Source organism: Corythoichthys intestinalis, chromosome 15, assembly GCF_030265065.1.
Source record: "Corythoichthys intestinalis isolate RoL2023-P3 chromosome 15, ASM3026506v1, whole genome shotgun sequence".
NCBI classification, from domain to species: Eukaryota; Metazoa; Chordata; class Actinopteri; order Syngnathiformes; family Syngnathidae; genus Corythoichthys; species Corythoichthys intestinalis.
In genome coordinates, this window is record NC_080409.1 from 26,804,081 (window position 1) to 26,831,701 (window position 27,621).

General features: G+C 38.4%; 2 protein-coding genes across 4 annotated transcripts; one reads left to right on the forward strand and one right to left on the reverse strand.

Annotated features, from left to right (window-relative positions):
* Positions 1-1,039: 1,039 nt before the first annotated feature.
* On the reverse strand, positions 1,040-8,100 carry fuca2 (alpha-L-fucosidase 2). The gene is made up of 6 exons (XM_057859736.1): positions 7,808-8,100; positions 7,507-7,694; positions 7,027-7,366; positions 6,730-6,940; positions 4,686-4,985; positions 1,040-3,329 (listed from the first exon to the last, which is right to left on the reverse strand). The coding sequence occupies exons 1-6, from the start codon at positions 7,996-7,998 to the stop codon at positions 3,192-3,194; spliced, it is 1,368 nt and encodes a 455-aa protein (XP_057715719.1). The 5' UTR covers positions 7,999-8,100; the 3' UTR covers positions 1,040-3,191.
* Positions 8,101-8,236: 136 nt separating this feature from the next.
* LOC130931173 (putative deoxyribonuclease TATDN3) lies at positions 8,237-26,076 on the forward strand. Of its 3 annotated transcripts, none has more exons than XM_057859739.1 (10): positions 8,237-8,329; positions 8,398-8,430; positions 8,509-8,582; positions 8,674-8,758; positions 15,799-15,861; positions 16,761-16,870; positions 16,949-17,004; positions 20,058-20,170; positions 24,313-24,393; positions 25,556-26,076. In XM_057859739.1, the coding sequence occupies exons 1-10, from the start codon at positions 8,276-8,278 to the stop codon at positions 25,697-25,699; spliced, it is 813 nt and encodes a 270-aa protein (XP_057715722.1). In that variant the 5' UTR covers positions 8,237-8,275; the 3' UTR covers positions 25,700-26,076. The 3 variants fall into 3 exon arrangements, with proteins under 3 accessions (XP_057715722.1, XP_057715720.1, XP_057715721.1); XM_057859737.1 differs by having other exon boundaries at positions 8,253-8,329; positions 24,316-24,393; XM_057859738.1 differs by having other exon boundaries at positions 8,253-8,329; positions 24,319-24,393.
* Positions 26,077-27,621: the final 1,545 nt, after the last annotated feature.

Below are 27,621 nucleotides of genomic sequence, written 5' to 3' on the forward strand. Positions count from 1 at the left end.
CATAAAAAGTAAGTAATTATATTTATTATTCAAAATGTCTATCATTTTTAGCTTTGAATCATAAATTGATGTCTAATATTTAGTTTAAAACCACTTTATAAAACTATTCACTTGTATAATTTAAACTTTTAAACAAATTACACACAATGAAAAAAATAGTGTCTGTAAATAGGTCACGGATATCATCACTTGAACGTTTGCTTTTTTTTGTTACTGTCGCATTTTCCCCGATATTTAAGATGATAATCGATCCAAACAAAGAAAAATTTAAAAAAAAAAAAAAAATTTTAAGTTTAAAAGGATAAATATTTGAAAAAGAAAATCTCGACCACTCCTTGATGTCTGCAATTTCTGCATTGCGACCCTTGTTATATTACCGTGTTTCACCCATAAAATCCCCAAAAAGTCAGGCTGTAGCCATTCACAGCTGTGTCTTGACACTCGGTGAGACATGCTACATGGAGTTTTAGGATCGAAACAAGGTAAGTATGCGATAATATCTTGTTAAAATCATGGTGTCTTTAATTATGCTCTCTCATGCTCTCACCTCCAGTTCTGGCTTAGGGGTTTAATTTTTTTTTTTTAAATGCCTTGCTCAAAATTTTTCTTCCTCCAGAAAATTGAGATTTTAAGCTTTCCAATAATGTATCACACATGCATAAAGGACAATTTTGAAATTTGGCCAAATTGGGGGTCTCAGAGCGGAACTTCAAGTCACCCGAGTGTTATTATCTTGTAACACAAAAAATGTACAATTTCCTTTAAATCTCTTCTATTATGTTGTGGATGTTATACAAGGTTAAAAAAAAATCATCGATTTTCAACACTGCTTATCCTTTTTAGGGTCACGTCATGCTGGAGCCTATGCCAGCCAACTTCGGGCATAAAGCGGACGACATCCTGAACTGGTAGCCAGTCAGTTACAGGGAATACACAAAGACAGACAACCATTCATACTCACTATCACACATCCACTGAGTGGGAATCGATTCCACGTTGCCTGTCCCGAAGTCAGGCAAAAGCACCAATACACCATCAGTGACATGAAAAAAAATGTTTATTAATTTTGAAAAAGATTTAAAAAAAATTTTTCCAAACAGACAAAAAGGAGCACTCAGAGAGTGAAGACATCCTCCGAAGCAGACAAATTCAAAGCATTGCTATATTTGGTGGTGTGAGAGCTCCCTTTAAGTATCAAAGAAGTTACGATGAAATTCCTTTTCTGACTTCCGTGACCTTTGACCTCATTATCATTATTTCAATACCGCTTTTACCCCAGATTTTAAACAACTCTTCCGTTTCATATTACAAACATATCCTGGAAGCTGGATAATAAACCCTTTCTTTGTTCGTGAGGTATTGCTAAATTCCCTTTCTGACCTCTGTGACCTTTGACTTCACTACCCCAAAATGTAATCACTTCCTTTTCATAGTGAAAATACTGTACAGTAGTACCACTACTTACGAAGCAGTTTTGTAACCTGAAAATTCTGTAAGTTGAGACGCAATTTCCATGTAAATACCTTAATCCGTTCCAAGCCCCCCAACATTTGACATAAATCTTTTATAATGTAAACAAATGCATCAAAACATGTAACAAATACACGCTGCAATTAGATTATTGCACAATAAACTTAAAATCAGAGTTGTGCAAAAACAAGAATAGAGGAAGAATAAAAGTTAATACATGTAAATCTTTCGGAACACAAGGGCCGACTGACAAGGACGCTGGGATACACACATACACCTATCGTAGAGGTCCCACTTAGCCAATTCGATGCCAAGAATGCTAGGCGATAGCCAAAGGCAGAGCAGCTATAAGTATGTTATGTTCAGCAAACTCTGGGAGCTGCGAGTACAAGCCATACTGTATTTTTGCCTTTCATATCCTGAAATTTCTTTCACATAAAGGAGAGCACTGTGAGCTGATACCTACAGCCACGGGACCAGACACTACCAAGGTTTTGACCCCGCAATGTAACTCCTTAAAGTGGTATCTAATTGTCTTAAAGAACCTTTTAACAGGAACCCTGAGGGGGACTTGCTAATTTTTTCACATCTTGCTAAGGCTAAGTTCCGAGACCGCCGTCATTTTTTTATCAATGATCCCCGGAATGAAGGACATAGTACCTTTTCTCGTAGGCACCATCTAACTGTTTGTATTACTCTAACACACCCAATATAAAATATATAGCATTTATACCATAGTTTAAGGAAAACAAGCAGAATACAGGGCATAAAAGATACACGACGCTTTCTTATCACGGAAGCCCAACGTGTGCGTCATTAGCAAGATTGATGCAGCAACTCTCGCAATCAGTTCTTCCGGCACGACGCTCTGTCCCAACACAAGGAGCCCCCAGAACGCCCGATTTCCAACTGATAACACGACTGACAAGACTCCAAGAGCCCCTTTGACGCCGAGGTGGCAAAATCCACAACCCTCGTTGCCTGAGCAACAGTAACTCCCGAATCCCCCTGTCCAATCCACAAACAGACAATAATCCCAAACACACCCTTCGTCCTGACCACAACCCAACCTGCGAGAGCCTTCAAAGACTGAATGTTTAACTAAGCATTGTCATTTTTCTTTTGTTGACTTCTGATATGGTGACCTTGGAACGAGCTTGCCTCCCCGCCTGAGTGTTTCTGTTTCGCCTTGCCGTTTTGATCTCTGTTGACCTGAATAAATTGCCTACTTGTTTTCAGTAAGCCTTCTTTAAACCTTTCAAAATGGAGTCAATACAAAGAGTTAAGACTAAGGTGAATGCACAGAGTTTGCCCTTCTGGCCGGATTGCTAGGTCCCGCCAGCCCGGGGCATTGGAGCTCCGGCAGTTCGGCTGGTGCGATTCCGGCGGTCTGGCTAGAAGGTCAGATTCCTTCGGAGGCAGTATTTTTCCGTTGAGGTGTGTTTTTACCTGAAAATTCTGTATGTCAAGACGTTCGTAAGTAGAGGTACCACTGTATATCCTTCAAGTAAAAGAGTAATCCCTTTATCTGTTCTTGGGTTATCTTGAACACAAACACATAAACCGGACCAAAAACATAACCTCCACCTTCCGTAGGTTTCAGCAACTGGCGAAGGAAAAAAATAAATGCAAATTCACCCTAGCTGAATTTTCTGGCAGTAACAGCTTGAGTTCTTGTAAGCAGTTCAGTGCATCCGAAATCAGTGTCGTCTTCTTGCAGCTCACTTGGCACCCGTAAGCTTGAGGGTCCAGGCCCACTGGCACGGTATCTGGCTAATGGACAGACGAGGCAGGAAGACCAAAAGACCACTACTGGCGGCAGGCACCCACTGCAGGGGCCCATGACCCAACAGCACCACCTGGAGTCGTGATTTTGGTCAGAAAACAAGAACAGACCGCATTTTGAAATGTAATTCCCGACTTTCAAACAAGAAAAATCAATGTGAGCCGTCCCGCTTCCCGGAAAACTACAGCGTAACCCGAGAAGGCATTGAAATGAGTCAGCGGGGCGCAGCAGGTGGCGGCAGGTGGGCAATTTGCATGCCACACAACTCATTGGCCGCCATTGTTGGCAATAAACGTCCAATCAAATTTGGCTGGGAGGGCTAGAAGCGATCTTCTATTGCTGTCAATGGTACTGAAACATGAAAATTGCCAGCCTAACCACTGATAGAAGGGCTCTCTCTTGTGGTATTTGAAAGAATTACTTAAATGAAAGGGATGTTTTTGAGGTTGTTCCTTATTCAGCTTTTTTGCCGAAATTAAATTCTGATAATCAGTAGATTAATAAACCCATTAATTTTTTCATGGTAAATTAATACGTTCAGCAATAAATCTATGAAATGCATTACAGGCAAAACAGTATTTCTTGCATAGCATTTGTTTAACTTTACAACAATTAGAAAATTTGAGGGAACTGTTGGGCAATCTTTGTTTGAATGTCATTGTAGTTACTCAGATTGAAAATGTGAAGGATGTTTAAGTACATAATCCAGAACAGTACATTACATTGTATTTTTCTTTTAAACACATTGGGCAATACGTTAGCATTTATTCTTTTAGCTTTTTTTTTTTTTTTTAATCTCGGCGTTGAGTGTTTAAACTGTGCATAATGTTACAGTGGCTAACAAATATAAAATACACTGAACGTTGAATATCCATGTATAACATTGTAAATTATGTTGTTTTAGGCCTGACGGTGGTTTTAAACTAATTTCTGGATGCGGAAACCAAAACTGATCTGAGTTTTTCACCATCACAAGTTTTTTAACTATCAGATCCTCGTTCATATGAAAAATATTGTTCTTAACATGTGTGCTTGTTTGTTTCATAAAAATGTTCATAACACTGTTCAATGTTTATAACACTATTATTTGTTTATGTACAAAGGCTGATTGCTCTGACAGAGAAAAATTCCCTTTTGGATTCTGCACAAAAATATTACTGTAGGTGAAAATGACTGTCATACATAAAACAACGGATTTGTTAAAAATGTTGCACAGTGTTGGTGCTCATTTAAAGTTAAATGGAAAAAAAATTTTTATTATTTTTTTTAACATTTTTTTTCTTTACATTCCTCCCAAAAATGATTTGAATTAGCACTGATAAAACACCATTAAGCAGTTTTCGTGGTTTAGTGGCTTAAAAGAGACCAGGTTTTTCTTTTTTTTTTCCTCTGCACTTGATGTGAAAAGTTCATACTTAAAAAATCTTACCTGAGTGTGTCCTGATCTACATCCAGGTTCACTGAGGAATAAAGATCCAGCAGCCGGCCACTGAAGGAAGAAGGCAAAGATGGTGTCCTGCTGCGGTTTGGCTGTATACCAAACGCCAGGCGCGATGGAGTCCTTCTGAGCCCGCCAGGCACTGCTGTTATACACTGCTTCGCCGTTGACTCCGAGCCATTGACCCATCTGACGCAGGCGCTCCTCGAAGATTGGCGCGATCCTCCCGTCCGCTGTTGGACCCACGTTCATCAGCAGGTTGCCGCCGCAGGACACGGTCTCCACTAATGTCTGGAGAAAGACACGGTTTTGCCACTTTGGTTTTAAAGCATTTTGGACATATCCAAAATGTCCTACAAAGACCAACAGATATTAAACTGATTGCTAGAAAAAATGATTTAATTCAGCCCCTGAGCACAGTTTACCTGAGTAATATGGAATTTTGGGAGATGATAGATGTTTATCATGAGGAGACAAACAAAAGTTTCCAAATAGTCATTTTTTCTTAGCAGCACCATGTGTACTGTATTTAAAAATTCAGCCCCCGACAGCTACTTTCACTTAGGAATAATAAATGTGGTGGACATGTTTATAATAGGTAGAAGCAGAAAAAAAAAGTCTTGAGAAGGCATGTCCAAAAATGCACAGGACAACGTCCAGCTTGAGTCAAAGCAGCCGTTTCAAGCTCTTTTGGGCTGTTTCTGGGACAAGTTAATGGCCAACATCTTCTTCAGACTTTGCCCCACTGCTAACTTGCTTTAAAAAAATCAGACGTTTAGCAAAAAAATAATTTGGTAGTCACACCTATTGTGATTGGGCCCGCAAAAATTTGGGAGCCATTTGAAAAAACACTGCCATTTTGATGCAAAGTGGCTGTAACTAATTCACTGCCATTGACCACACGAGATGTGAAATCTATTTTAACTGAGAAGACTGGCATTTATGGCAGGCAGCCAATGAGATAATATCTGAAAAACATTATAGCCGTTAGAATAGCAGCAAGATTGTTGATCTGTTTCCTTAGTTTCAGTGTTACGTACACTGTGTGGCTAAATTTTAGACCACCTCTGGTTCTTCAGTTGAATAGAATAGAACATTATTGTCATTGTCAGCAAGAACGTTGTCAACAACTAAATTTGACGTGGCACTCCAGTATAAAAATATGTATTAAAATAAATTAATAGAATAAATAATAGGAAAATAAATACTCTAGAGCTATAAGTGAGTAATTATAGCTTGCTTGAACTGAATACTGTATGTACAACAGGAATAGTGCAATACGGTCCTGAAGTTAGCAGCGTCATTTGTGCAAAACAAGGATTTGGCCTAAAAAAAGTAAACAAACTAACAACAAAAAATAAAACAATTTAAAAAAAGAAAGGGGGAAAAAAAGTCATCCTGAAAAGCCTTATTGTCACTAAAAGCGCCATTGGCCATCACTGCTTCCTTGGGATAGACAGTCAACCTCTGCTGCCACCTGCTCTCAATACTGTTGTCATCCAACATTCCTCCTAGCATGCGTAGCGGCGCTACAGATGTAAATAACAGTCATGTTCTGTGCCAATAATTTCTTCAGTTACTGTTCCAGTTGTTTCATTAATTGCTAGTTACGGTATTTGGTAACATTTTCTTGGATAGTGGTGCCATAATACTGTCATAAGACAGTCATAATTATTACAGTACACTGTCATAAGCATTAATGAATGCTTATAATAGATGTCGGTTAGTGTCATCCAGCAAATTATCTCACTTTTGAATGGACGTAAAAGATCTGAGCTGGACATAAATGGATTTAGTGACATAATATGCCACATGACACATATTGACATCTGTTATAAGCATTCAGTAATGCCCATGATAGTGTCATGTCATAATTATGATGTTCTTATGACAGTCTTATGATGGCTCTGTTAAATAAAGTGTTACCTATTAACCCAAATAAATCAACAAATAAGCTGCACTGGACTATAAGCCGCAGGATTCAAAATGAGGGGAAAAAGTAGCGGCTTATAGTCCGAAAATTAGGGTAATTCACCGCCACAAGCTCCTCGATGCTGAGGTAATCAGCGAGGGGGGCGTTCCGCCTGTAGCCCCATGATTTTGTGTCGATGGTCATGCAGTTTTCCCACTTGTGTGGCAGCAAGTGACCCGGCTGGTAGCGGTCAGCGCAGGTGTAGTAGCCACCGTGTTTGCAGATGGAGCCCAAGCCCCACCGGTCATTTGTCACCACCGTGTCCCTTACTGGACTGCAGGGGGGGGGGAAATAAATAAATAAAACAACAACAACTACAGACCGCAACTTTTACAGAAATAGATAAATGAATGTTTTTACCTGTCGTTATAAAGCCAGGCTAGGAAGCCGGTACTGTTCCAGTACTTGTCCGGTGCATCCCCGTCTCCGTCCGACCACAGCACATCAGGCTTGTACGTCATCACCAGCTGGTAAAGTTCGGGCAGACTTTTGGCGAGGGGGAAGCGATTAGTGGCGAAGTGGTTGGCAGCGTCCTGCAGGAACAACGGATGAAACCACTCGAAGAGCGAGTGGTACAGCCCCAGGCGCAGGTCAGTGTGGGCACGGAGGGCACCCGCCACCTCTGCCACAAGGTCGCGCTTGGGGCCCACGTCTACCGCATTCCAGTTCCATGAGGTATCAGAGCCCCACAGCGTGAAGCCTGGGGGCAAACGGCCAACTGGTATCAGTACAGTGCATCTTTGCAGGGAAAACATTTTTGCACAATACAACCAAGAGTGACTTGATGTCATTCAGAGCCAGTGTATCAATCAGTATTTTAAATATTGATGGATGCAGCACCTTCGTGGTGTTTAGTGGTCAGCACGATGTACTTGGCTCCTGATGCAGCAAAGATGTCCGTCCATTCCTTGGCGTCAAAGAACTCTGCAGTGAAATGAGGTGCAAAGTCTTGATAGTTGAAGCCAGGAGGGTAGTTCCTTTTCATGAAGGCCTCATACGAAGGCAGCTTTTGACCCTTCCAGTACCACCTGCAAGAATTTTTTTTTTTTTTTTACAGCCACTAGATGTCGGTATCGCTCAACGTTCATTTGATTTCGATTTCTACTGCATGACTCAAAAGATTGCAGAGTAAACGTCTAACCAGAACCACTCGCTGCCGAAGCTGGGCACAGAGAAGACCCCCCAGTGGATAAAAATTCCGAATTTGGCCTGGTCGTACCACTCCGGAAGTGGCCTTGAATCTATGGACTCCCAGTTGGGTTCGTATTTGGCTTCGGTGACACGGAAGAACAGCAGGCAAACGAGGACAAACTCAGCAGTTAATGCAGTCATTTTCTGTCCAAATCACGTCAATAAACTCGTAAAAAGAACAAATGGAAGGAGAAACATTTACCAGTCATTTTCTATGTTATTGAATGAGGAAGTAAACGTGAATGAATGACGTAGAATGGGAGTATGTTTGTTTTATTTCCAACCGTTTAAGTCAACTGTTTTTAGTTGACGGTTCGTTATTGCACCGCCCTTACGGGAGACACGACGTTAAAGCTAAAAATAAAGAAGTGTTGCGCATGCTCACTCATGTTCGCTACCCGGATGTTTTGATACCAACATGCATGGCTACCTCGACTGTCACTGTCACATCTCCGCGGGAGATTTTGACAAGGTATAAATCACATTTATCGAACGTTTTAATAATTATTCCGTCTGAAATGTATAACTTTGATCTTTCAGGACATAGACGCTGTTATTGAAGACTCCAAACGGGTGGGTTAATCGTTCTTTAAAGTGTTCTGGCTCTATTTGTGTTAATTATAGTATATGCGTGTTGTTTTGAATTGGCAGGCCGGGCTCTTGGCGTTGTTGGCCGTGGCCGAGCATGCTGGGGAATTTGAGAAGATAATTGCGTTGTCACAGAGGTGATATTAATACAAAAATAAAATAAAAAATAATTCCAACGTTATAGTTGTCTAAACAACAAATTTTCATATTTCTTTTTGTGCGTTTTAGATTTCCAGGGTTTGTTTTCCCTTGCCTTGGAGTCCACCCTGTTCAAGAAGTGTCCTCTGTTGAACACAGAAGTGCTTCTCTACCGGTTGGAATGCTAAGCTAAAAGCTTTCATTCTTGGAAATATCTCTTAATTAACTGCGATGAATCACACATGTTCGATAATGTGATTTAACCCTTCCAGGGACATTGGTCAGTACTAGGGAAGGCCAAATGAAGCCTCATGAAGCAATGAAGCTTTGCAGCCAATTGGTTTGCACATGGAGCAAATCTTCATGGTGCTTCATTTACTCTATGGCGCCATCAAGTGGTCTAGAAGCCCAAGAGGTCAACAGTGTTAAGAATTCAATGGCTATTTGCTTAAAACCCTTTCTTGCCAAATGTATCACATTTGATACACTTAGAATCTTAGATAGTCATGATTTTGAGACGTAATTCAGAATTTTGAAATATCTTTTCTCAAAAAAAAATTTTTTTTTTTAATGGTTGCAATTCAACTCATGCATCTGCAGGTTCCATGAGGAAAAAAAAGGATTTAGCAAGGGTTATAGATATTAGAGCGCTTATTACACATATATATATTTTTCATTTTTACAAATTTGAAAAAAAGGTTTCATTAAGACCTTATTTTTCAAATTTTGTGATTCTCTGACAATTGCTTTATATTGCAGGCATTAAAGAGTTAAGACAAAGATATAAATGTGCTTTTAAGACAAAGATATGAATGTGCTTGTGTTAGTACCGTAATTTAGTATGTAAACAAAATACAACAAGTGCTAAGGATAATTTGTTATCCATTTTATTAGAAATAATAGCTTTCCCACAGTGGCTGGCTTTAAACGGTTTCTTTTTTTTGGACAATATTTCACCAGCTTTAGAAAATAATCTTTCAAAAGGCACAGATGAAACAGGGGTGCAGAGTAATGTGAGTGCCAGTTTATATAAATTAGGGTAGGTATTTTTATGTGTCTCCCAGTACACTAATGGATTGTTCATTCTGTCGATGACTGGTTCAGATAGGTACTTTTGGACCTCCAGGGTTGCATCAGTTGGGGTGTTTGGGGATTAATATAGTTTTTCTCCCTTATCTTATTGGAAGCAATCAAATCAAAATGTTCCCATACAGGGGAGGATCGCCTTTTTCGTGCAGGTTCCATCGCAAGCAACGGACAAGGCTCGAAAAAAGATTGCACTAGTTGCACTGTTGCGCACAGGTGTAACAAGTATAGACCCTACTCACCGACGTCACAGAATGACATGTCGCTGTATCCGGCCGCCATATTGTCCGTCTCTGTTTAGCCCGATTCTCAATGGTTTCAATTAGTCGTTCAGTTTATAGAGCAATTCATGGAAGCCCCAGTGCTTTCAGACGCGGTAAACTCATTGGATGCGTTGCATAAAAGGCGTTATGTGGAAAAGCTTCAGTCTATCCATTCGCCAGATCCATATTTGATGCCTAAATCGATATTTTTCGACCCGCCGTCTTCGCCCTCTCTGCCTGACATCTGCTACCCTGATATCTACAACTATCTTTTCCACAGAAACTCTGCCTATTCTCACGAAACTTTGAAAAACTTTAAGAGCAGCACTCTAAGCAACATTACCCTGTGTGATTTCTAAAATGGCGACAATCAAAAAAAAAAAAAAAAGTTGACTGCGATGGCCGACGCTTCAAGGATAGGTGGATATTGGACTATTTCTTCAATAAAACACGCAACAACTGTGTCTGCCTCATTTGCAAAGAGACAGTCGCTGTTTTCAAAGAGTTCGATGTGACGCGATAATAAGACACGCTGACATGCAGGGGCGGACTGGTAATCTGTGGGTTCTGGAGGATCACAGAACGGCCGGTGCCCTGGACGGCCGGCGGCCGCCATTCATTATTATACATCACTGTTTTTATCCCGTCTATCCTCTGATTATCTACAGTTCACATTCAATCCGACAGGTGGCAGCAATGCGCCTGGCTGTTGACTGCCAATCTGATAGACTAGGAACGAAGAAAGCACAGAGTAGCCTTCATTGGTTCCTTCCTTGTGGAAGCAAAATAGCGACGAGCGTTAATGCACAATATGGATGGTGGTGGCAAAAAACAGAAAAGAGCAGGATGGCGCGGAGAAGGTTAGGGAGAAAAAAATTAAACTGGAGAGTGAAGCATTAAAATGTCATAAGTCGACAAATATTTTCGCAAGCAGCAGTCTGGCTGCAACGGCCACGTCGGATAACAACAGCCCAGCTCCCGGCAATGGTGAGAGGGAGCGGCAGCCGCTCTGACGTGCAGCCGGTGCAGGGAGAGAGAAAAGAAGAGGGAAGTAAGCTGGAGGAAGTTCCCCAGACAAGCGCAGGGCAAGTAAATTGGGATGAAGAGGGTTACTGGCAATTGTTATCCACCAGGTAGCTACATTTTAAATGAAATAAATGACAATTAAAGGGTTAGTGCCAGCTAATCGATGTACCCGTTTGCAATCGTGTCAAGTTACAGTATGCTAGTCCTACTATCCCACTCTTAAGAAAAAATATTTTAGCCGTAAAACAATGTATGCACACGCAGCATAGCAATATTAATTCAGAAGAAATATAACAAAATATTAATAAAATGAATAGTTTTACTTTAAAGTTTAGGTAGTTAAACTGATATGATATACAATATATTTTTAATCATTTATATATCGTTTTGTTGTCTGGTTAATACTTTCCAATGAAGGTTATGTATACAGGATTTGTCTTGAAATGTTTATTGTATTTTCATTGAAATTGATTATTTGTATGGCAGGGGTCTCCAAACCGGTCCTCAAAGGCCGCTGTGGGGCCTGGTTTTTGTTTCAACCGATCGAGTACCGACAGTTTAACCAATGAAGTTTCTGCTAAAACAAGCAGCACCTGACTGCAATCAACTGATTACACTTGTAAGACACCAGATCGGTGCAGAGGTGTTGTCTTGTTTTGTTAGAATGAAATAGAATGAAATCATGTGCCCGCCGCAGCCCTATGTGGAATAGTTTGGAGACCACTGAATTATGGCATAAACAATGAAGTCATTTTATAGACAGAGATATATAGAGATATATTATAATCAATTGGATACCTAAAACTTGCTTTGAAAAATAAATTCTTTAATTTGTTTATTCAGGTTGATCATAGAGCTAGTACAGAAAATGAATCCAACTCCAGTTCAGACTTGCAGTACTTTGAGCGCCCCAAGTCAGACAGTCACAGTCTAGACACATTTTCTTAATTTTTCTCTGAAAGTGCACGAAATTGATGCATTTTACAATAAAATGTAAAAAAAAAAAAAAAAAAAAAAAATCTCCCCGGGGGGACATGCTCCCGGACCCCCCTAGGGGTTCTGTGTTTCCTTTCATAAAGCGATTCATGTGGGCTGGGCTGAGTCAAAGTCCAGGGCTGCTTTTTAGTCCCAGTCCGCCCCTGCTGACATGTACAAAATGAGGGGCGGCTAGCTTGACTTCGTTTTAACGAGTGGAGGGTGGCTTGACCGCAGTTTCGCAAGAGCCCGAGTGTCGAAATAGAACGCCACAAAGACGAGACTGTTGAAATTATTAATTTAAAAAAATAATAAAGCAAATGTGACACACAGAAGGGCTTGCTAAAATTTGTTTAAATATATTGTTCTATGTAAATCAGCCAAGGTAGCCCGCCACATTTTTCCCACACCAAATCTGGCCCCCTTTGCAAAAGAATTGGACACACCTGTTTAACTGATGATCCGTAGACGAGGCCAGCTTCTTTCACTTGGTACCAGCTAAATATTATTCAAAATGTAATGATGGTGGAAGAAATAAGCATCTTGAATTTGAAACTGTATGTTGTCGGCAATTAGCCTTGCAATGATCTTAATTGTGGTTGTCAGCCCAAAACCCTCTAAATATATATTAAATGCATCTTACCAGATATAAAATGACTACTACATAATCCGTGGTAATCGTTTGGACCCCAGTTTTCTCGTCGAATTGCAGCAGTCCATCTCACTCTCCTCTCCGGGTCTCTCGGAATACGGTAAAACTTCATGTCTCTCCGTCTATCTTCTCTGTTACTGCAACCAACCGCCACACACGCCTTCACCATTATGATTATTAATGTTAACGAGCAGAAAAACGCCATAATAGGAGGAATTTACGTAGCGGTAATGCATATACACTACAAGTAGACGGACAACATGGTGTGGAGGCATGGTTGTGACGTCATGTGAGTAGGGTCTATAGGAGCCCGAAATCCACAAAATGTGAGATAACAGGCGATCGCCATTGCGTTTTGCAACCAATTTATACCGTAGTCTGTCCTGTGTTTGCAATGTGCACCAAACGTCGGACCACTCCCGAAGCATTAATTAGATTCATCCGGCCGGCGAGGCTTTACACGACAACATTCCCGGGTTTTGCCGAAAAGACGCGCGCCTCGATACACGCTTCGTGGAAACGCCCCTCCCATTACTCGACACAAGCTTCGGAACCTCGGCCCATTTTGTCCCATCAGTTGTCAGTACAGTGGACATCTATTCATTATCATTAGCTTGACGCATTCACTGCCAGCCCACATAGTATGTGTTGTGGTAGTTAGTAAAAGAGGGAATTTGATAATGAAATCACTTATTGACGACATTGAACGTCCACTACCTTTCAACTAGGAATATAAATAAAAATGATAAAAATAAATAAAAGAGTAAGTAGTAGTGTAACCTAGAGATCGCTGCCAGAACCTCCCAGTTAAAATGGATTGAACATCTAATGGTGTCAATGGCAGACAAGGAGCTATTTGAGTCAAAAAAAGTAAAGCAAAATACATAGAGAAATTTCCGAGAGCAATATACACACGGCCGCACTTAATTGAGTTTGTCTTTCTTTTTTCAATTTATTGCAATGTGTTTCAGTTATTTTTTTTAAGTTTACGTATAATTATTTCTAAAAAAAAAAATTATTAATCATAGTTTTTTTTCTTTTTTTGTTTGATTACTATTGGAATAATTATTTTTCCCAAAATGGATCTTTCAATTAATGTATTCACTTTATTTACACTTATATATACACGATGATTCAAAAAGAATGTGCCAGAATCATCACGCATTTTTTCATTTTAAAATCATTGAAATAGACTGAATTACTAATTAATTATTAATTAATTTTAATTAATAATTTAATAAGAATTAAAATAAGAATTAAGAGTCTTTTTCACATGTAAGTAATTTTCACAAATTAAAAGTCCTATCGGCTTGATGTTGTCCGTGTCGCTGGTGGTCACATTGAGCACTTGTACAGGGTGACCCAAAAAAAAGTTTACACTGCCATTATACAACTTAAATGCCATGTTTATTCAGCTTAGAATTAGAATTGAATCACAAATTATACATTATTGTAAAGAACATGTACAGTACACTCTATTTTTCAATGTGTCCTCCCTTAAGTGTCACAACAGCCTCCAGGCGCCTGCGGAACGCTTGACAGGTCTTCTTTATGTAGGATGCTGTCATCTTTTCCCAAGATCTAACAATGGACCTCTTCAAGGCTGCCACAGAAGGGTGTGGCTTCTTAAAGGCACTGTCCTCCAGAGTTGCCCATATGCTATAATCCAGGGGATTGAGATCTGGACTCTGGGGTGGCCACATATCCTTGGACCAGAATGCCTGCAAGTTGGCATCCAACCATTCCTGAGTCCTTTTGGAGGTGTGTGCTGGTGCACCGTCCTGCTGGAACACATAATTCCCATCCGGGTAGTTGTCAAGGATCTATGGCTTGACTTTATCATTCATAATAGCCAGATATTTGTCTGTGTTGATGCGCACTCCTGAAGGAATGAACACTGGAGGCATCTTCTTTCCATCTGATGAGATGAGGCCAAAAACCATGACAGAAGCTGGGTGTTTTGGAGTGTTGGTATACTTTACATTATCAGGGACATCTGAAGGACCACCTCCAATCCATCGGTCATTTCTGCGGTTGAGGATTGCATTCACAGTAAAAATCTTTTCATCTGAGAACAAGATCGCACGACCTGCTGCAGCATGCTTGACATCGTTCAACAACACCTTGGACCGACTGAACCGACTTTCTTGTTGCGCCTCAGTAAGCAGTGGAACCTTTACTCTGGCCGTGGACTTCATATTCAGATCATTCTTGATGAGCCGTTGCATTGATGAGCGGCTCACATCAAGCTCACGTGCCATCTTTCTCATGGACCTCACAGGATTGATGCGCCGTTTGACCTTGTCAATCAACTTTTTGGTCCGCACAGATCGGGCACGTCCAGACCCAGGTTTTCGTGAGGCTGTTCCAGTATCTTACGTCCAGACCCAGGTTTTCATGAGGCTGTTCCAGTATTTTTCAGCTTCTTTTTAATTTTGTAGACTGCACATCTGGATATTCCCAGATTTGCTGCAATCTCAGTAGGTGTCAGACCGGCACACAGCAATTCAGGTACAGCTAAAGTTTTCTTCAATTTCAGCAGAAGCACAGGAATTGTAGAAACGAGAGATTACCAGCTGCATTGAGTGACCTTAATGAATCACTTAAGCATGACAACCTATTTAGATATGTTTCAATGGCTTTTAAACAAGCAGTCAACTGAGTGTAAACTTTTTTTTGGGTCACCCTGTAAAGCATGAAATAAAAACTTCAAGTGGCATACAATACTTGTATCGAGCTATTTATTAATTGTTTGTTTGTTTGTTTTAAAACATACCGCAATGGTTTTGGCACATTCTTTTTGAATCCCCTTTTTTTTTTTTTTTTTTTTTTTTGCCCATCACAAAATCATGCTGGCAACACAAACTACATCTGGTCGCAAAATATTGTCTCACTGGGCGCTGGCTTCATTTGGCCCCTGGGCCACGAGCTTGAAACCCCTCTCCTACATGAATGCAATCAATACATTTAAAATGAAAAATAAATCATAATTTGTGCATGAAAGGCTTAATTGCATTTTTCATCCTGATCATAGCTTGTCACAGATGTTAATTTGAGTAAAATCACATAATTTATATTAAGAATAAAACAAGTTCCTCAGACTCATTAATATTTTTTTTACGTTTGACATACTTTAATTTCCAAAGTAACACATCAACTTCGCAGTAGTGTACTTACAAACTTTATAAAATATTTTAATTGTATTTCGAACAGGATCTGGATGCTGCTCTTCCCATAATTGACAAATACAAAGAACACCTTGTGGCCATTGGAGAGGTAAGTATAAAGATAATGTAATTGGCAAAACATTTATGCTTGATGCCTTATTAATGTTTAACATTTCTTATACTTCATTTTATTCCTTGCCATGAACAACTTCAAAATAAAAATCAATGCATGAGTATTTTCTCATGGCTCTTGAGAAAATGACAAAAATATGCACACAGAATAGTTTTACTAATAACTTCATCGGTCAATTGACTATTTTTGAAAGCTTGAAAAAAAAGTACATCCAATAAAGACATGGTGGATATTACATTTTGGATCATGTAGGCCACAATATTAACATTTGGTACAAAAGTGTAGCCTACTAGACCCAAAATGTGATATCCACTTATGTTAATGCTTATACAATTTTTTTTAAAATTACGGTATGACTATTCATCATGATTGTATTTTTTTATTGTATTGTAAGTAAAACAAAAAAAAGGTTAACAAAAAATCATTTAATTTCACTTTTTTTAAAAATTAAACATTTTCAAAAAAATTCTAATAAAAATATTTTTTATAATACCTTTTTTATTTGGAATGTTTTTAATTTAAATTTTAAAAGCTAAGTTAAGATTTTTCTTTTTCTGCTTTTGTTTTAATTTAAACATGTAGGGAAAAATGTAAACATTAAAACGTAGGGAAAAATAAACATTCAAACTTTTAAATGGGGAAAATATTACTACTACTATTGGCAGCGTCTACTATTAACTCTTTAGATGCTATTGACGATGCTAGATGTCTAATCCATTTTGACTGGGAGGGCTGGCAGCAATCATTCACTGCAAGCCTCTCCCAGTCAAAATGGATTGAAGAGTTTAGCACCGCCAATGGCATCCAATGAGTTAAATGAGTGCAGTGTAAAGTGTGAACAATCCACCCTAAAAAACTTTTGTAACTTGTCCTAGGTCGGTTTGGATTTTACGCCCAGGTACGTGAGCAGCGAGTCGGACAAAGAAAGCCAGAGGCAGGTTTTGATCCGCCAGGCGCATCTAGCTAAAGAGCTCGACCTCCCGCTGTAAGTAGCAGTGTCAAAAGACACATTCAGGTGCACCAAAATGCTGCTAATAGACTAATTTCTATGCATTTATGTTAGAAATGTCCACTCACGATCTGCAGGGAGACCCACTATCCAGCTCCTGAAAGAACAAGGTGATATCTTACATCACTACTCTTAAATATGTACCATATATGATATTTAAATTGATTGATATTGATATTTAAAAGCAATAAGAAGAAACTTAAGGTTTCACTGTTAAGTATTACCACTAGGCGTGAGACTTTGATTTTAATTAATATTCTAGAAGTTTCTGGAGTAAGAGTAATTATAATAATTCACTCATTAATGGCCATAGAGCTAATGCCAGCCCTACGAGTCAAAGTGAATTGAAGTCTTATCGCTGTCAATGGCAGATAGGACTGCTACAAACGATTATTTTCATAGTCCATTAATCACTGTTTTTGAGAGGAGTGTAATCACGTTAATGAACATTATACAGTAATTCTCTGCTGTAAATGTTCGTCGCATGAGAATAGTTAAGACTATGGATATTAAGTATATATTAGGGCTGTCAAACGATTAAAAATTTTAATCGAGGTAATCACAGCTTTAAAATTAATTAATCGTAATTAATCGCAATTCATACCATCTATAAAATATGCCATATTTTTCTGGAAATTATTGTTGGAATGGAAAGATAAGACACAAGACGGATATACATTCAACATACTGTAGTAGAGATGTCCCGATCAATCGGCATCCCGATTTTCAAAGTATCGGAATCGGCAAAAAAATATCGGACATGCCTTTTTTTGATATATATATATTTTTAAATAAATCGTTTTCTAATTGTATTTAACGTTACAGACATAATATGTTACACTCATCCAGAGTCTTTAGTTTTGGCTTAAGGTAGGGTTATCAAATTTATCCCCATAATGGCGGTAATTAATATTTTAAAAATTGTATCACGTTAAAATTTTTAACGCAATTAATGCATGCGCTGCACAACCCACTCACGCATGGTCGCGCTCAATCTGTAATGGTGCCGTTTTACCTATATAGAGAGCTAAAAGACAGCATAAAATGAGTAGAGTGAATTTAGGAAGCCTTTTGTGCCTTTTTTTAATTGGCTAAAGCCTTACAATCCCTCTCCCTACGATTAGAGCTATTGTGGGAAGCAATGTGGGGAAGCAAGGTAGTAATTGATCTTTTTCTTAACACCCTATGCTATTTCCCAACACAGAGAAGATATATCCATTGGTAGCACTACGCACAGTCATGGTTCCACTTCCCATCATGCTCTTGGGCATGGCTACAGTATCATTTACTGAAAGCTCAACAAATACACTAGATGGCAATATTTAGTCACAATATACAAAGTCACATTTGAGAATTACAAGTCTTTCTATCCTTGGATCCCTCTCACAGAAAGAATGTTAATAATGTAAATGCCATCTTGAGGATTTATTGTCATAATAAACAAATACAGTACTTATGTACTGTATGTTGAATGTATATATTCGTCCGAGTTTTATTCATTTTTTTCTTAATGCATTGCCAAAATGTATATGATCGGGAAAAATTATCGGGAATGATTGGAATTGAATCGGGAGCAAAAAAAAAGCAATCGGATCGGGAAATATCGGTATCGGCAGATACGCAAACTAAAACGATCGGGATCGGATCGGGAGCAAAAGAACATCATCGGAACCACCCTATATTGTACATAAGTACTGTATTTGTTTATTATAACAATAAATCAACAAGATGGCATTAACATGATTAACATTCTGTTAAAGTGATCCATGGATAGAGACTTGTAGTTCTTAAAAGATAAATGTTAGTACGAGTTATAGAAATTTTATATTAAAACCCCTCTTAATGTTTTCGTTTTAATAAAGTTTGTAAAATTTTCAATAAAAAAATAGACTAGTAGCTCGCCATTGTTGATGTCAATAATAATTATGGTGCTGAAACCCATAAAATCAGTTGCACCCAAGCGCCAGCAGAGGGCGACAAAACACAAAAAAACACAAGTAACAAGTGGAAATGACACATTGCTGTCATTTTATTCTGTTTGAGCGGGGCATGTGCGTTAAATGTGTCAAATATTTTCACGTGATTCATTTAAAAAATTAATGCCCGTTAACGCAATAATTTTGACATCAAATCAAATTTATTTATCTAGCCCTTTACAAAACCCAAAAGATCCCCAAAGTGCTTTACAGAAAAGACAAACATGGCTCATAGTAAATAAAAGGCAGGAAAGTATTATACTATGACATTTAGAAAAAAAAGAGAAATGAAACAACGCATCACGATAAAAGTCAGACAGCAAATAAAACAGAGTGAGTCTAAAAAGGTGTGTCTTTAACCGAGATTTAAAAAGGCTTAAATTCGTGGTGCTGCGGATTTCAGGGGGAAGACTATTCCACAACCTGGGGGCAGCAACCGCAAAAGTTTGGACCTCGGAACGTGCAAATGAAGTTGGCCGGTAGAACGAGGAGTCCTGCCAGAATTATGGATGGTTAAAGTTTCCGATAAGTAAGAAGGAGCCTGGCCATTAATAGAATTAAAAACAAACAGTAAAAGTTTGAAATCAGTTCTAAAATGGACTGGAACCCAGTGGAGCGATGATAGCACGGGGGTAATATGTTGACGTCATGTTCATGTAGTGGTCATCTTCATATATAGCGGATATTTTTTCAAAGCAAAAGCAGATGTGCAAATATCTCATTTTGATTCATTACAATCTTTTATCAAAGACTACAGAAATTAGAGAATATCTACTAGTTTCCTTTTCCCCCATTAAAAAACATCTAAAAATATAAAAGGGAACATTTTTTGTTTTTAGCTTGTTAAGACAAGGACTCACATAAGTGACCTACATGTGAGAGATAGTTGCTTAAAAATTGTTTATGCAAATACTGAATTTCTTAAATGTATGATAACTGAGAAAATAACTTTTAAACACAGAAAATGACAGCATGTGTGAGTACAGCCATTGTGTGATAAACTTGACGTCAGTCACACCACCCAAAGAAAAGATGATTCAGAGCATTTTTAGGGAAAAATGTCTTGAAATGATTAATTGACTATCAAGATAATTGTCGATTCACCCGATCATCAACTAATTGTTGATTTATCATGGCGGCCCTAATGCCAATCGATGAGTTAAAGCAGCCACTGCTGGTTTTTGCAGGTGTGGAAAAAGCTCTCCTACACGCATTTGATGGGAGGCCCTCAGTGGCTTTGGAAGGGGTGAAAGCAGGATACTTCTTCTCCATCCCGCCGTCCATCGTGCGTAGCGAACAGGTGTGCAAAAATACACGCAACGAGCCTAATGACAATGAGTCCATGTAAACAAAGTTCATCTTAAATAAGATAAGAAAGCAAATTGATCATTTCAGGGAAGTTTCTATCACGTTTTGTCTGCGAACCTTCCTTTCGACATTTTGAGTTTCGACTAATCTATGCAGTTGTAACCGCTTGTGTGCTTTTTGATAAACTAATCAACGGTTAGATTACGACGTGAGCGAAAGGTGCAACTCTTCGTGATCCTTTCATACCCGATTGCTACACATTAAACACCGCTGACAAGTCTTTCTGCGGTCTCTACTGTACATGTGATTCCTATTTACATGGTACCCGCGGGTTATTAAAAGTATTAAAAAAGCATTGAACTTAATTTTCCATTATTAAAGGTATTAAAAGTATTAAATTAGCGGTTGTAAGTCTGGAATTTTTTCGCCGTGGTCTTAATTTTCAAGAACATCTCAGTGCAACCTAAATTATATCCGTGACGAAGTTTCTTTTTTTTGAAATCCACAATGAAGATGACGCATAGAATTTTTACGATGCACTGCACTACAAATCGTAATGCAACTCGTGCGTGCCAAACCACCACAACCGGCAAAACAGAGAATCCACCCACCTCTGCATCGGGAATGCGTCCGTTTGTCGGTGGAACGAAAACCCTGCAGGCAGAAGTATTGTGAATTCTGAACACCAAAACAGACCACCATTCATATACTTCAAATGAGTCCATTGGTGATCTGTTTTGGATATTACCATTTTTGGTCGGCATCGGCTGTCACAATGTTGGTCATACTGCGTTTTGTTCCAGAGGGAGCGTTCCCAATGTCGTAACTGTCTTTTGTAACGAATTTTCAGTTGGCAGAAAAAAAAAAAACGCACATTTTCTTAATGTTTAAATAGTCTACATATTTTTATGATCATTATAAATGCATTTACACAATGAAATAACGCTGGAAAAGTTTATTAAACATAATGTTGGTCAAATCATGTTTTTTTCCGGAGGGAGCATTCCCGACTTCGTAACTGCAGCCAATTTAAGCTCATCAAGACTTTAAGATAGAGGTAAAATCGGACCTAAAAAACTGGTCCGGGGGCAGGGCCGGAGTGGGACTCATTTTCGGCCCTGGAATTTCATGCCTCAGACCGGCCCACTCATTTAAAATTATGTCATTATGCATACACGTGTTCAGTGTTCTCTAAAGCCGTGTACTGTAATTCTGTGTATTCCAATTCAGTGCAGGTAATGGTTGTTTAACAAGGTGGCTTTATTTTAACAAGTGCAACACAACATATTTTGAACAAATTTAAAAATGGATTTAAAAAAAAAACTATATTAAATGATACATTTGAAAAATAAATTAGGGCTGTCAAACGATTAAAATTTTTGATCGAGTTAATTACAGCTTAAAAATTAATCGTAATTAGTCGCAATTCAAATCATCTATAAAATATGCCATATTTTTCTGTAAATTATTGTTGGAATGGAAAGACAAGACACAAGATGGATACATACATCCAACATACGCTACATAAGGACTGTATTTGTTTATTATAACAATAAATCAACAAGATGGCATTAACATTATTAACATTCTGGTAAAGCGCTCCATGGATAGAAAGACTTGTAGTTCTTCAAAGATAAATGTTAGTACCGCTTATAGAAATTTTATATTAAAACCCCTTTGAATGTTTTCGTTTTAATAAAATTTGTAAAATTTTCAATCAAAAAATAAACTATTAGCCCGCCATTGTTGATGTCAATAATTACTTACACAATGCTCATGGGTGCTGAAGCCTATAAAATCAGTCGCACCCAAGCGCCAGCGGAGGGCGGCAAAACTCCATAAAACACAATAAGTGGGCATGTCATTGTACTGTCATTTAAATCTGTCTGAGCAGGGCATGTGCGTTAATTGCGTCAAATATTTTAACGTGATTCATTAAAAAAATTAATTACCGCCCTAAAATAAATGAATAAATAAGACCTTTTCTGCAACATCAACTATTAACAAAATGAGTGCTTACAGATAAAACAAACATAGCAACATAACAATATGAAAAATAAAGAATACGTATTGCACATTGTAACAACTTCTAATGATACTATTATCCATGTTCCATTTCCACTTTAAAAACGCCACGTAATTGATTATATTAATTCTAATGTTCACTCGCTGAACGACATGGCAATCCTACCTTCCAGCTCTGCACCTGTGGTGTGTTCATTATGGCTAATGCTTGCTGCTACATATCCCTTGTGAGGTGCTACAAGAAGCCAAAGTTTCCACAATTACATATTGTCGTATCACACGGTGCAAGTTGCATTTTATTCGCCATCTGGCCTTACCACTTTCGTTGTAATCCTCTGTAGTTTGAGGCAGCAAGGTCGTTGCATGAAAAAAATTAGCTATTTTCGCGCATTTTGCCGATTCTTTCACGAGTGCTTTTCTCTTTTTAATTCTTATTTTTCAGCGCCACCCTTGCTCTTTTTATCCATCCGAGCACCGAGATAGCAGCTAATTTGGCTCAATACAGACTACAATTAGGGGGCGGAGCTGCATGCTGTATTTTTCGTCTGCACACGTGAGGATGAGTCTGGAAAAAAAAATAATACTGTTTTTTTTTTTTTTTTTAAGACGGCCCACAGGGACAGCGGTAACAGAATGTAAGTTATACTCAGTGACACTGTCATAAATAAATACCAAACAAAAAATTATAACAGTGTAATTTTTTTTTTTTTTTTAATAAAACCCGGACCGGCCCTTCTGGCCGGCCGGCCCTTCTGGAATCGTCCAGAAGCTCCCGATTAGTCACTCCGGGCCTGTCCGGGGGTATTAAAGCCCGACCCGCATTTTGTGTGATAACATTTGTGACGATGTCTGCATAAAAGCCTTGTCTTTTGTAACGAATTCTCAGTTGGTAGAAAAAACCCCGCACATTTTCTTAATGTTTAAATAGACTACATATTTTTATGATCATTATAAATTTATTTACACAACGAAATAATGCTGGAAAAGTTTGTTAAATATAAATAAACAGATGCGGTTTTGCGGACTCGCAGAGGGGAAGATTAAAAAGGGCGTTTAGGCATGCTCTGGCTCTGCAATGACCATACAGCGCCTTCTTTTTTTTTTATCCAAATTATTTATTTTATAACAAGTATTCCTGAGTTTATCATTCATACATCGTTAATATATGGTTATTTCAAAAAGTTAGCGAGATAGAACCTTGGCCCGGACCTACGTAATAATTGACATTTTAATTTTGGTCATGTTTTCAGTTTAATTTAGCTGTTTCCAGCTTGCTATGTTTAGAATTGCGATGTTTGTTTACCGCTTTTCCTCTTACTGGGAAGAGGGAGGAAGTTACATCGGCCGCCGCTGTGATATTTAAGTCATCAGCCATCTGCTGTGACCCGGGAATTTAACGCCCGCTTTCACACACACTGCTTCCCATGTCAGTCGACACGGGAAATTGTTTTCACACACAACTGCTGCACGGTTAAGTCCCGCCATATTCCCGTTGTTTTGGACTATGTGATAGGGGCTCAAGTTACATCCAGATACTTTAGGTTGCAGTTTATGGGTCATGCGAAGGCAGTGGACCTGCTTAAACATTTCGGTTTGCCTTCCGAATGAATGTGAATTTTGCCGTTTTAACTCAAGAGTTAGCCATGTTCACTGAGGTCTTGGCAGGTGCACTCGTGGCTAGCCTGTTACAAAAGATGGCTGGTCTGAGTCCTGTCCTCCTCCTCTTTCTGTCCATAATTATTGTGTGCGTGTGTGTGTTTTAAAAAATTCTGACATAATGTTACTTTAAATGTGTTTTAATTGTATCTTCAATATATGTGCATTCTTTTGTCAAACACACTTAGTAATTGAGGTTAAATTTGATGTTCAGTGCTTTATTTAATATGATTCAATATGATCTAAATAATGGGTGCAAGAAAAGTATTAGTTTTCAGTGGAAATTGCATTGAAAAAGGTCTTAAAAGTTTTTAATTTAGATTTATCAGTTCTGGGGGGGGACCCTGTAATTATTGATGTACAGTTGTCAGTCCACTTTTGAGAGCTATGCTGACGCTATTTTGGCTTTGGCTCGGGACTAATCTATTCATTTCTTTCCTTGTGTCCACCAAGAAGCAGAAACTTGTGAAACAGTTGCCTCTGGAAAACATGTGTTTGGAAACAGACTCACCTGCGCTGGGCCCTGAGATGCAGGTCAAGTTTTATTATGTGTTGTATAGTGGTTTATTGCTTTTATTTTCAAATAAACTTCCCAGAGTGTGATTTTTTAAATTATTTTATTATTTAAATATTTTTAGTGTTTTTTTCCAGTGCTTTATAAGCCTGGCTATTTTATATTGTCTCATTAATAAATGTCACATAATAACGCATGATAATCATGACTTCAAAATTTCTGTCAATTTAAGAGTTTTATTAATTTTTCCGCTGAAACATACCACCGACCACATACCAACAAGCTTTCTGGGGGAAACCCTGAATATATTTTAGTGTTTTCAGTAAAGCGGACAATATATGCACAATTTTTTTCATCAATAGTATTGATTTAAATATCAGTTTGATGTTTGCCCCTATACGCTAAACGTATATAATGCAATATTCAGTTTGTGCTCAGCCACCGTAGTGAACGTTCAAACAATGACTCCAAAAATAATAAATAAAGATGGGCCAAAATTTTGTTTCAGTCACGTGCAAAATGTAGTTATACTATATTATGATGAAAAATTGCTAAACACTGAGCCAAATGACTGTAGAAATTAGTAAATTTTGCTCAAAATATCGATGGGGTACAACACACATCAATGTTGACAGTTTGTGCAAAAAACAAAAAAATGACAACAGCTATGTCAAGATATTGACATCAAAACATTTAGTTCGTCAATATCGCCTATACATGATCCAAAGAAATGTCAAATAATTTGATGTCAATGCTATTGATTAGATATTTTGTTTATGGGCTGTTTAAGGAAAGTAGCAAGCGAAGGATTTCTGCCATTCCCTTCCAGTTCAAATGGATTGGATGTCAAACAAGTGAAAAACCAAGTGAAATTCACAGCTAAGGATCAGGATGAAAAGAGCCTCATGCACCTTGTAGTTATCCATCATTGTAAATGGCACTTAAAAAGCAACAACAAAAAAACATTCTCTGTATTGAATAACTTAATATTTGAAGTTCGCTCATACTTAATGCTGTGAATTGGCAAAAAAAAACAGAAAATCCTAAAAAAAAAATTTATCACAAGCTGAACCTTGGTAAAAAAAAAAAAAAAACTAAACAATGAGGCCTGAGGCTCAAGAAAATGGGAAGGAAAGCAGAATAATTGAAATTTTTTTGTGCCTTTTTCCCCCCAACACACAGGTGAGGAACGAGCCTAAGAACATTGTCATTTCGGCCGAGTACATCAGCATGGTGAAAGGAGTGTCTGTGGAGGAGGTGATGCAGACAACCACGCGCAACGCACTGCGACTTTTTCCCAAGTTGAAGTTGACCGTCAAATTGTAACGTTGGGGGATTAAGTCATTTAATCGATTAAACAGACTCGTGGCTCAGTTTCTAAATTTTTTTTTTTTTTTAATTTTTGAACTACTTAAATTTGTTTTCAAGTTTATGTCACAGATTGAAAAAGCACAGTAGTATTTGTGGTTTCATTTGTGTAAAAGAGTACCACATTTTTTTATAGTTGTGTAACCTACAGATCGCTGCCATCACCTCGTATTTCAAACGGATTGGACGTCTATCGCCGGCAGCAAATGTTAATTTATGGAATAATATTAAAGGTCTTGAACAGTAGGAATGTTGTTGATCTGTTTTCTTAGTTTCAGTGTTGTGAATGGTAATATGACAACGTTACTAAGTGGTTAATGTAGAAGTTGTTGTTGTTTTTTTTTTGTTTTTTTTTTTTTTCAAAAAACTGGTTTTCAGTCACTCTCAATGGACCCGATATGTGAAACAAAATTAAAAGACTGAAAACTTGTTTTTAACCCTCTGGTGCATAGTGGTCACTACGGTTTCTATGTTTTAACTGCATAGCAACCTCAAGTGCTCTCTGCTGCTATACTCTATTGAGGTCAATTCAGTGGTTAGTTGGTATAACTGCAAGTAAATATCCTAAATCCAAGATAGCTGACAACCTGCCACCCACGTCAACTAAAACCGCCATATTCTGTCAATAATCCTATGGCCGAAGAAAAAAATATATATACAGTGGTATGAAAAAGTATCAACCTTTTGGAATTTCTCAAATTTCTGCTTAAAATCACCATCAAATGTGATCTAATCTTTGTCAAAATCACACAGATGAAAAAAGTTCTTTAAAACCAGCCAAACATTAATAGGTTTTCATATTTTAATGAGGATAGTATGCAAACATTGACAGAAGGTGGAAAAAAGGTAAGTGAACTATCATATTTAATATTTTGTGGCCCATTCTTTGGCAGCAATAACTTCAACCAGACGCTTCCTTTAGCTGCAGATCAGTCTCGCACATCGATCAGGACTAATCATGGCCCATTCTTCTATACAAAACTGCTGTAGTTCAGTTAGATTCCTGGGATGTCTGGCATGAATCGCTGTCTTTAGGTCATGCCACAGCATCTCAATGGGGTTCAAGTCTGGACTTTGACTTGGCCACTCCAGAACGTTTATTTTGTTCTTCTGAAACCATTCTGAAGTGGATTTACATCTGTGTTTTGGATCATTGTCTTGTTGCAGCATCCATCCTCTTTTTAGCTTCAACTATCTGACAGTCTCAGGTTTTCCCGCAAAACATCCTGATAAACCTTTGACCTTATTCTTATTAATGATTGCAAGTTGCCTAGGCCCTGAGGTAGCAAAACAGCCCCAAATCATGATGCTCCGTCCACCATGCTTCATAGTGGGATTGAGGTGATTTTGTTGAGCTGTTCCAATTTTCCTCCACACATGACGTTGTATGTTACTCCCAAACAATTCAACTTTGGTTTCATCAGTCCACAAAATATTTTGCCAAAACTTCTGTGGAGTGTCCAAGTGCCTTTTTGCGAACATTAAAGGAGCAACAATGTTTTTTCTAGACAGCAGTGGCTTCCTCCGTGGAGTCCTCCCATGAACCCCATTCTTGGTCATAGTTTTACATATAAATGATGTGTGCACACAGATATTGGACTGTGCCAGTGATTTCTGTAAGTCTTTAGCAGACACTCTTGGGTTCTGTTTTACCTCTCTCAGTATTCTGCGCTGAACTCTTGGCCTCATCTTTGGTGGACAGCCGCTCCTTGGGAGAGAAGCAACAGTGCCAAACTCTCCATCTGCAGACAACTTCTCTGACTGTCCATTGATGAACATCCAGACTTTTAGAGATGGTTTTGTATCCTTTCCCAGCTTTATACAAATTAATCCTCGATCGTAGTTCTTCAGACTGCTCTTTTGACTAGTGATGTAACGAG